This window comes from Corylus avellana, chromosome ca2 (assembly GCF_901000735.1).
Source record: "Corylus avellana chromosome ca2, CavTom2PMs-1.0".
Classification (NCBI taxonomy): Eukaryota; Viridiplantae; Streptophyta; class Magnoliopsida; order Fagales; family Betulaceae; genus Corylus; species Corylus avellana.
The window spans coordinates 22021617-22033643 of record NC_081542.1 but is presented as its reverse complement, the minus strand read 5'-3'; the positions used below and the strand labels follow the sequence as shown (position 1 = coordinate 22033643).

General features: G+C 35.0%; 1 protein-coding gene across 1 annotated transcript in view; it reads right to left on the bottom strand.

Moving 5' to 3' along the window:
• Nucleotides 1-9148: 9148 nt before the first annotated feature.
• LOC132169324 (ankyrin repeat-containing protein ITN1-like) overlaps nt 9149-12027 on the bottom strand; it is a 6013-nt gene continuing 3134 nt past the window's right edge. The window contains exon 5 of the mRNA XM_059580377.1: nt 9149-9375. Coding sequence (XP_059436360.1) covers nt 9149-9375 — 227 coding nt within the window. The remainder of the gene's footprint in view (nt 9376-12027) is intronic.

The following is a 12027-nucleotide window of genomic DNA, read 5'->3' as shown; positions in this document are numbered from 1 at the left end:
AATCGGTTAAAAAGGATAATTTTATAAATTTTTGTCCAGTGGGTGCTTAAGGAATATATTCTTGTGGCCTATAAATTCCTTTCTAACTTCATCTTGATTCATATTAAATTTTTCACTATTAATAATTTCACTTTGGTTAGTCGACATTTGGGATCTAGATGATGAATTCCTAAAGAAAGAACTCACTAGATTGTAGACACTCGAATGGGTTAAGGTTTTCTTGAGGGAACTCTACCGAGACCACCTTAATTAAAGACATTATTTATTTTCCAAATGGGCTGACCAATGATTCACTGGCTTACCACACAAGAGACCTTATTATACCAAAGCTTTTGAATTTATGAGAGAAGAGTCGTAAGGATGTGACCTTATATTGATATTTAGATTTGTTTTTGACACATATCGCGTCTCCAAGTTTTGTGTAGCCAAACACGGTACGGTCATAACTCTGCAACCTGCCTTTAAAAGTAGATTTATTATTATTATTATTATTATTATTATTATTATTATTATTTTAAGAAGAAAAGAAAGTATGTGTTTTCTTAGGATTCATAATTCGACAAGAAAAGATATGGACTTTAAAGTGAACATTCTATGATGGACCAATGATGATATACGTAAAGTTTATTGTGCCAGCTTGAGCTGCAGATGCATGTCTTTGCTTTTTTCTTTGAAATAAATTGATACTGGACCGTATTTGTTATTAGTTGAACTTTTCATATGGTTAGTATGGGGGTGAATCTGAACTTGAGGACGGGATATGACAGTTGGCGAGCTACTTGGATATATTTTGGCCACTTTAGTCGGCCAATCTTCTAGGTATTAAGAGTAAAATTGGACAGATTAATGTTATGTTTTATTTTCTCTGTGTAATAGTGACAATGACTATGTTTTTATATTGTTTCGAGAACATTGTGTAGGTTATATTGACAATTAATATATAGGAAAAAGCCGACATGTCTTTCTCAAACTACTAATTAATTGATAATATTCATCTCGAACTTTTATTTGCGATAATGCATGTCAACTCTAAATTACTAACAAATTGACATTGTCCTCCTAATGACGAAAATGCCATTAATTAAAAAATTTAGGATGATTTTTGTCTTTTTCTAGCATTGGAGAGATCGACATTATGAATTTTTTGGTAGTTGAAGGGGTTTTATTTGATTTGTGGATTTAATGGTATATGAATTGTGAAATAGAATATATGTGGATCTCAATTTGGCTTGATTAATTAACAGATGAAGAAAAAAAATGGGTATATACTACATAGTGGATCTAGTATACCCAAATCTTTTTATATGGAAATAAATTAATGGCTTTTTTTAAAAAAAAAAAGCCGCTAATTTCTTAGGAAAAAGAAACACGTGGTTTATTAAAAACAACGTTAAAAATTAGAAACAATTCTCATCCCATGTATAAAAATGCTACTATTTATCTTCAATATTTGACGTCTTTTTGAATAAACGACGTTAAAATATTGGAGATCGATAATTCTCGTCTGTTTTAGAATTATCTTGCATATTTAACTTTTCTTATTTGATAAACAACGTGACTTTGTATAAAATTCTCGCCTTTTTTTAAAGACCGTGGAATTTTATATTTTCAAAACTGGTATTAAAGGCAGGAAAAAAAAAAAAAAACTACGGGAACGAACGACACTATATATATATCGTTTTTTTAATGACGAATGGCGTTTTAAAAAGGTTACTAATCTGTGGGCTTTTTTTTTTTTTTAGTGGTTAAGGACTTTCTCATTTAGAACCTGTCCATGTTGATTGCGACTACACCAACTGCTACACTGGAACTAGGCTTTGATACCAACTCCGGACTGAACTGTGATGCATTCTGACAGCGCATGCGAGTAAAGATAACTAAAAAATTAAAAGATGTAAACATAAATCATAAAGAGAGAAGATAACAATTAGAGAAGACAACGACCATAGTGGACCTAAAAAAAAGCATAAAATAACTTTGAAATTCTTAAAATTTGATTAGAGTGATGCTATATCTAGCTACGATTTTTTTCTACTTTAATTTCCAATGATAATGTAGTTTTTAAAATCATAATTAAATCAAAATTCAATAGTATTTCATGAATTACAAATTCATTATTGCTTGCGTATATTTACTTATTATTCTAATCTTATAATAAGTCCCTTGACAGACAAGAAGGGGATCGGATTCCTAGTACTTAGGATTTGAGTTTACTCATGACTATGTTGTACATGCATATATAATTAATGTATATGGATTCACGAAACTTGAAATGCCTATAACTGGCTTGCAGAAATTATTTGGGTTGTTAAACTAATCTTAATAGATTAGTGCACCACATGCATTAATACATGACAAAATTTTAGAAATAAAATTTGTCAACGCGACAGGATAACGATCAAGTAGTATTCACTGCCCTTAAATCGTTAGATGAACCTGTCCAATTAAGATGAGCATCTTTTAGATTAACCTAATTATTTGGGTCGTTAAACTAATCTTAAAAGATTAATGCATCACATGCATTATTTAATAATACATTACAAAGTTTTAGAAATAAAAAAAGCGAATGCGACATGCATGGCTCGATCATAATTGACCAAAGCTCACACAAAATCATTTGGTGGGGTATTATGGAAAGGAACTTCTTGAATGTTCTTCTAGTATTAAATTACAATATCTCAGCTGGTCAGTTTACAAATTATAAGCTTTAGTGGACCCAAGAGGCCGGCTTTGAAAGATAACTGGCTCCGATATGTCATTGATGGACACATTGTAATTTGTTAGTAGTTTCTTTTTTTCTTTTTTTAATGACCGACCAACGAGTCAGCTACGCAAAAATTTTTTTAACGATCATGAGCTTTGATATATAAAATATCAACATGTCATTAAAAAAAGACCAAAAAAGAAAGAAAAGAAAGAAAATACATTATCAAGTATATTAATTTACAAATAAAGTCACCAATCATATCAAACTTCACATAAAATTCATTACAGATCGAGTAATGCCCATTTTGTAGGAGCCTACGCACAATTAGAAACAAGAAGCCAGAAAAATCGATATATTTTTTGCCCAAGAAACAAAACCGGTATAATAATATAACAATAGATTTGTCTGTTGATATCAACTCGCCTATAACCCGTACTATGGGCCGTGTTTTTTTTTTTTTTTCTCCAAAGTCAGAAACTTGTATCTTATTGGTCATAATTGGAAACACATGTATTTGTCCAAATGCAGAATATCTGTATGACAATAACATGCAAAGAAAAAAATAAACAAGAGTGAGATCTTAGACGCCATGGAAGGAGGGAGCTTTGACTGATCCCTCCTTCTCCCCCTTGCTTCTACTCCCTTCTTCCTTTCACCCCTTCCACTGCACGCCTTTTTGGAGGTCTTCCTATTCGCCTCTTTTGAGGCCCTACTTTGGTTCATTGGAAGTGTTATCCGCATTTTTTGAAGCCCTATCCCACATATCAAACCCCTCGCCAAAGTTAACACCGGTTTTCCACCATCTCTATTGTGTCTCTTGCCGGATTTGTCAAGGTTCTCAGCTCGAAATCTTTCGAAAATATATCTACTTTCTTACACCAGACCCAACATGACATGCACCCCCCCCTATGCAGGATGTGTGGTCCTCACTAAAGAAAGAAAAAAATAAATAAATAGTTTTTATTTATTTATTTTTATGATCATTTCCCTATTAGAATTATGTTTACATTCCTGCTAAGATTATGTTTACTTTCCTATTAGGATTAGATTTACTTTCTCTATTAGAAATAGGTTTACTTTATTACAAGGATTTTTCTTCTATAAATAGGCTAACTTATTATGTAGAACTTACTCATTGAATTATTATCAAATTAGAGAATTCTCTCTCAAATGCTCTGCGGAGTTTTATTTTTCTTTTAGCTTGCGGGCTTGTTTTAATTTTTTAGGTAAGACACTCTTTTCTTTACAAAATCAAAGTTACTGCTCTTTGACTAATTACCTTAGTCTCTTCCGCTACGTCACCACTGGCCACCTCCCACCCAGCCTTTGACATTGTACTGAGGGAGCATTTCGCCCCATTTGATTGTTATATCAATGAACAGATATTGTTAAAAAAATAAAAAATAACATGCCTTAAATACTCCATATCAGCAACTGCTTAGGATAAACTCTTTTGAGAAGATATATAACGTACTAAACGTAATTGGTAGAAAGCAACGGGACAACTGTCGTGCAGTCCAACACCCATGGGCAGTAGCTTGAGTCATCCTGCTGGTAGAAAAAAAAATGATGAAGTTAAATCGAAGACTCATTGAGTGAAATAAGGAAATTATTTTATCCAGACAAGCATATGATATTTAAGTAAATGAGACACTTCATCTTATCCTCAAATGGTAGCTCAATCGGTTATAAATCACATCTCGTGAAATGAAAGTCACTAGTTTGAATCTTCATCCCTATTTCTCTCCCTTTCGTGTAGACATGTCAAAAAATAAAATAAAATAAATAAAAACTTGTACAGTTCATCATTTTGAAACAATCTCCCGTAAATATTCCTCAACATAGAGCATCAATATTGTTAAGGATAGAAATCATTTTGATTAATGGGGATTTGTTTTGTAATTAATTACTCTTAATTCAAGGTTTTTGTTTTGTATTTGAAATCACCTTATAGCTCTATAAATAAAGCCATATACTCAAATCATATATTAAGAGGACATCATGAAAAACCCTAACATTTTTCTTTTTTTGTATTCAAAAATATCTTTTACCATTCAAATTGTTGGGAATAAAATTATACTACAAACCCATCAGATTTGGGGCCTTAGGGCCAATGAAAGGCGCACAGAGTTATTAATTAAATAGCAGAAGATACAATCCAAGTGGGACTTTATTGGAATAATATGGGTCAAGAAGTCTTACTCAAAATCTAAATTGGAGTAGGAGCCCAAATCCAATTGCACCTCTCAGGACTCCCAAATCAAATCAAATAAGAAGAACTAGTCCAAAGTCGACCTCAACTCTCCAGCTTATAAATAGGCCTTACACAAGGTATAAAAAGATCTTCAATTATCATAGTACTAGAGAATACGAAAAAGAGCTCAGTTTGTCCACATTGAATATATTGGATTATTGTCTGTTGAAGCATATCTTTCTCCTGAAAACTGACTTACGCATCGGAGTTTCCTTGGCATAGACGCTGGCGGATCTTTTGATGCTTTTATTCTTTTGCAGCTATTTGGATTGCCCGACGACATATTGCAGATCTAGAATGCCTCGAAGAACGCCCAATCCCCACCATGTCGAAAACTGTTCAAACCCAAACGGATAGAGTTTTCCTCCAAACCTAATTTGAAGGAAAATTCTGTTCCAAACACAAATAGTTTAGAATAATTGAGGATTCGGTCTTATTTTTTTTAAAAAAAAAATTCAACAGATTTATAATTTATTAATAATAGAGAAATGCTAGGGGTACCAAATTTTTTACCAAGAGAGTCTTACCAAACTGATGTGTAACTCATTCATTGGTATCTGTCACATCTTTCTTAATGAATTGTTTTATTCCTCTACGATAAATGAGTTACACATCAATTTGGCAAGGCTCTCTTAGTAAAAAAATTTGGTGCCCCTATCATTTCTCTTAAGAATACCTAATAATCTCCAAACCATATGATTAAGAATACTGGATCAACATCATAGGGCCAACAAAGTTTGCCCAACGCATCTTCAAGGGCTGCCACATCAGTAGGATAGTTTCGAAATGAGAAATACTAAAATCTAATAAAAACTTCATATTTTGCCCATAAAAGTTCACGTGGCAAGATGCCATACTATTTTTTTGTGAAGGGAAAAAGACAAAACAAAAAGAGAAATGCTTGGGTTCATTAAAAAGTTCATCTTTTGGCCATTTTAATCTTAAGTGGCATGACCCATTTTTCTTAAATCTATTAATTTATTGTTTAAAATCTATTAATTTTAAAATGGGTCATGCCACCTAGGATTAAAATTGCTAAAAGATGAACTTTTTAATGAGGTCAGGCATTTCTCAAACAAAAAGATGATGTGGCATCTTGCCACATGAACTTTTGTGGCAAAATATAGAGTTTTTATTAGATTCTTTTTGTTTTGTTTAATTAAGGAAAGCTAAAAATGCGTAAATGTAAAATAAAAAAAAAATTAAAAAATTAAAAAGGAAATGATTAATATGAAGCGGTTCCACTGTTGCGGCCCACTCTAGAAGTGAAGGTTCTCCAAAGTGCAGTCAAAAGTGACATTTACTTCTCCACTTCATATATATCAGCATCAACAACAACTACAGGAAAGAAATTCTGCTGCTTATTCAATGGAATAGATAGAGGATTGAGCTTGAGGTGGCCCTCCGTTCTAAAAAGAGCCTGGTTACAGCAACTTTCTATTTTCTACTTTCAGAACGAATTTCTCGTCTCTCACCTTCTTTATATAGATGCTGATTTGCAGTCTTCAAACTGGTGAAAATGTACGAGTTTGATTCGTTATGTCCAAATGATAGAAATTGAATTCAAATTGGTTCATTTTGATACAACTTTTTAGTTTAGTTGTTAGTATATATAAAGAGTCGGGCACAATTCAGGTTTACAACTGTGGCGGTATAAAACATATTTGGCTTAGTCCCACGGGATCGGACATACCATTTGCCAACAGCCAAATTAAACAACATCGTACGTTAGAATTATTGACAAGATTAAATGATGTTTTTTATTCTGGGATGCTCATTCAAGAGTAATGGCTTAATCAAGGAAGTAAGAATATCTCTACTCTAAAAATATAAGAATATTAGGAGAGGGAGCCAGAGTGTGCCAATATCGTATATGTAACTAGATCGAGTAGTATTAGATGGAAAGATCTATCTGTTCCCCAAAAAAAAAAAAAAAAAAGTATTAGATGGAAGATCCATGTTGTCCTCTATAGTGGCTTTTAAAACAATTATTAGATCAAATCCAATAATTATTTATCATAAATTCTATAATGATTTTAAAAATCACATCAATTTAAAAAATATGGTCTTTTTTCTAGCATTACTAATATAACTAGCATCTAATATCGCAAAAGCAATAAAATAAAATGATGATTCCTTAAAAATGAAAAAAATAAATAAATAAATAAGGTAAGAAGTAGCAGCTGATTCTTTTGTATAGAAATAAATAAAGAAATTTAAAAAAAAAAAAAAAAAAAAAAATGATTGGCTTAACCCAAAAGCAACAATGATTTGATGTTGACCAAAAAGCTAGAGATTCCATAAAGGGAAGTGGGGCAGATGTGAGGATAAAGGGTCTTCAAAAGACTGTACCAACCAGGGGTGACAACACAAGGTACAAGCTCGCGAAGGGGAATTGTTGAAGCAGCCATAGAAGCCTCCGTTCGCTAGCCATCTGAATGGTCTAACGAATGGGACACTTCCAGGAAGTCACCATAGTAAAACCCGAGGTCTATTTGCAACCCGTTTGAACGCTCTTATGTTATGTTTTAGTTTTCTTACTTAGTTTTAGTTTTTTGTTGTGACCGTCTGAACGGAGATATGTTCCATCCAAATGTCCAGTTGTTTTATGTACTTTAAATTCAGTTATCTAGTGATCATCTAAACAGAGGTATGTTTCGTTTGAACGGCCTGTGTAGATGTCAAAATCGACTTAAACTCCTTTTACTGCTATAGTTAGGAGTTTGAGGCTATAAATACATGCTTATAGCCTCCAAAACATAAATTATCATTATTATTCAGTTTTTATCAATAAGAAGCGCCAGAGTTGAGTTTCTTCAATATTTTCCTTGAAACCCTATATAGACTCTAACATTTTGACAAGAATTGTTAGATCTTTGATAAACTCAAAATCTAAGTAATATTTATCCATGTTAAGAATATTATATTAGAGTTATTTTTTTTTTTTTATGTATTCTAAATCTACTAGGTTTACCTTTACTTAGTCTATTAGGTTACTTGCCTATTACTTATAGCTTTTATATAAATAGAGGTCTCTGTAGTCCTTCATATCTCTCAGACTCAATACATTAATTTAGTCCATTATATGCTTCTGTTCTCTCTTCTCTCTCACCTTCTTCCGCTCTCCAATATATTTAACATAGTATTAGATCCGCTTTTCTTTGGCTGTCAATAAACATCTTTTTTGGCGTTTTCCCTTTGACGAATTTCAGTCTCATCGTCCTACGTCAAGCGCCGCCAAAATTTATGCCATCCATAGTCTCAAAATCGTGCCAGCCTATAGATCCGGAGCAGCTCAATCTGTAGCCACCAAACGGTTTTCCGCTCAAAATCTCTTCCACCCCTTCATCACGGCCTCATCTATGAAAGTTTATCCCAGATTCATGCTTGCGAGGCACAGATCTACAGATATGTGGACTATTAGCTACCATGCGCCTCCGCCAATTTCTGTCTGCGCCGCCGTTGCCCTTTTCGGAGCTACACACTCATCCTCAGACAACATATTAGACGCCACCAAATACAGATCCAAAGAGATTTGACGTGTCCAAGCTTCTACGCGCTCACACGCGCCACCAAAAGGTTTTGCCGTCAGTAAAGACGCCTCCACGCACCTCCAGGAGCTACATGCTTCTCCTTATACGACATATCAGACGCTGCCAAATACAGATCCAAGAGATCTGAAGCACCCAAGCTTTCACGCGGCATTAGAAGGCTATGCTCGTTAGTAAACGTGCCTCCACACGCCTCCAAGGGTTCCTCGCATCGGCAATTGCCTTTACGCTGCGCCACAGTTGTGACAGAGCTACACGCTCCACTCCAATCGACAGATCAAACGCTGCCAAGTCCAAAACCGAAGAGAGCTGGAGCGTCCAAGCTTCCACGCGCCCTCACGCACCTCCAGAAGGTTATGTCCGTCACTCCACGTGTCTCCACATGCCGCTATAGCAGTCCACACGTCAGGAAGACACGCCTGCGAATCTGTCCATTATGTTACGTGCCTCCACAAAGCACCGATCACATCGATAACAGCGCAAATAGACAAATCAAGGCCAGACGAGCCTAGACCCATTGAGAGCTCCGCCAACGACGCAGTCAAGCGCGTAGATGCATCGCCCAAGACTGCTGGCATTCTATCCACGCACCGCTGCATTCCTACGATCACCTTGGTTGCGACACCACTCTACAGATCAGCCGCCGGTCATCCCATATCCATCAAGCGTGCCACCAAACGACCCTTCGCGTGCCTCCACGCTCAGGTAGAATTCTCTACGCCTGGGATCCATGCGCTGTTGCTCCGATGCCTGAAAGCGCGTGTCGTACACGCGCCATAAGCTCTGGTGCTCTTCTCTGCTAACACGTGTCATCATCTCATCGTGCCACGTCAACCCTAGCGCCACATCATCCAATACCACGACTTCAGCATATTTGCCACATCAACAAATCGGCCACATCAACACCTTGTCAGACTTGAGTTTTTCTTCATTGATTTTGACTTCCTTCAGAGTTGACCGTTGACTTTAACCGAACACAAAGTTGACCAGCCTAGTGTTTCCCACTCAACTTTTTGTCCTTATTTCAAATTTGTGGTCAATTTTTGCTTTCGGCATCTCTATATGGTAGAAAACAAGATTTTCTCCAAATTTAGGCATTTGTTTTATGCAGTTCAAGTCGGTTTATGTATTGTTCAATTCGGTTCCACAACCTTTTTCGGTGCAATTCAACCAGGTTCAATCTTCTTGCAGTGGGCACTCTTAGGTCAGACTAATCTTTCCTTCGGTCCATGGGTTTTCGGGCCAAAGAAGCCCCTTTCAACCAACCCACTTATGCCTTCTCAATTGCAGCCATCACCAGTCACTATAGCCTCTCCTAGGCCATTGATCTATTATTAATCAGAATTTTTTGGGTCAGACATTTCAACAATCCAAGGGTTTCAGGCATGATTAGCCCCTTCAACCGGCCATTTTCTCTCAACTTAGCTCAGCCGACCAGGCGAGACAGTTTTCTCTCCGCTCAGCCGACGATGCCAGCTATTTCATTACTAGTATATGGTTTTAAAGTCAAATTACCACCAAGTGAACCAAGCTCCAGCTTAAATGCATAGCTCAATTCAGGCAGAATCCACCGGTCTCTAGCAACTTTTATGGCATTACTTCGGCAACACTTTTGGCACAAGCAGCTTTTTCGGCGAATTCAACTCTTTCTTTCTCTTTCTTTTACCCAAACTCAAGCTTACACCTTGAGTATGAGAGAAGATGTTAAGAATATTATGTTATGGTTATTTATTTCCTTATGTATTCTAAGTCTACTAGGTTTAACTTTTCTTAGTCTATTAGGTTACTTGTCTATCTCTCATAGCCTCTATATGAATAGAGGTCTCTGTAGTCCTTCATATCTATCTGACTTAATACAATGTAGTCCATTATATGCTTCCGCTCTCTCTTCTTTCTCTCCTTCTTCTGCTCTCCAATATATTCAATAATATATTTAACACCTACTTCTTGCTGTTTATCTTTGTATCCCACAATGTCACGTAGCATCATATTCATTTTAAAAGAACACAAGTAACAATCATTCACAAAAAAAAGCCCGATGAGCCCAAATAACACACACACACACACACAAAAAATAGAAGATGAAGAAGATGAAATAGATGTTTTTCCAAATATTCAAATTTAACAAACCAATTTAAAAAAAGATAAAAATAAATAAAAATAAAAATAACAAACCATCTACAATTTCACGAGATCGAGCAAAATATTAAATAAAACAAACACAATAATTTTGGTTGTGAAGTCAATCGATTTGTATTCTACCATAATAGCTGTAGAATTTCAGTTATCAAGCTTCCTCTGCAACCGGAAACTTGTGGGATTGGATCATCTCCAATCCAAAATGGATTGGAGAGTATCCAGTTAATGGGTAATATCTCTCTAGAGAAATCCTGAGGCCATAAATGGGACATTTGTCCCATTAATAAAAATAATAATAAAATATTATTTATATTTTAAAATAATTAAAAACTAAAAGAAAATAATAAAAAATTAAGGGGTAGCTGGCCACCCCATTTTTGCCATAGGGGGTGACTGGCCACCATAGTTGGGGTTGGGAGTGGCTTCGCAAGGACCAAATAAAAAAAATGCTTTGCCCCTTGTGGGTGGCCAATCCACACCATGGGATGGCTTCGGCCACCCCAGACCGGCCCTTGGGGGTAGCCGAACCCACCTCCCCCAAGGGCCAAAAAAAAAAAAAAAAAAAAAGAAAGATTTGGCCCTTGGGTAGGGACGAAGCTAGAAAGTATTGTGGGCAAGGGTTGAGGTATAAGCTTAGGAAAAAAAAAAGGTCTGAGGCATAAATTTATTTATTTATTATCATCTAAGTGGTAATTCAACAGCCTAAGAAAATTCCCAAAATGGTTAGGTACACACTAAGGTATAAACTAGAAGAAATAAAGAAAGAAAAAAAAAATTAAAGACCTAGATTGAAAATCACACGAAAAAAAAAAAAAAACCCTGAGATGGAAACAGAGTGAGTTTAAGCCACGTTTAAGATAAAAACAAATTACTTTGCACTAATTTTGTGTTGAAAATTGCATTTTTTTTCATTTATTTTTCGTTTGAAAAATTAAATCAGTATAGGAAACTTAAATCTTGATTGTGAACTTGCACTTGTTTATGGTTAGAATAGTAACAAGATGTACAATAAAATGCTCAAGAAATATAAAAGTTAATAGATAAATCCAAATCTCAAATGGGTAACTAATTTAATGGATTATGGACAAAAACAATGTTAATACAGTTTTTAATTGGTAAGAGTTAAAAGATTGGGTAAAATCCACATACCCCCCTCAAACTACCACCCAATTGACAATGTCCCCCCTAAACTTTCAATTATAACAATGTCTCATCCAAACTACCACAACATTATTAATGTCTCCCTCCAAGATTAGCAATAAGACAAAAATACCCCTATAAATTTCTCAATAAGACAACAATACACCTATAAATTCAAAAAAAAAAATTGATTTTTTAAAAAAATGAAAAATTTTAATTTAAAAATAATATATTTT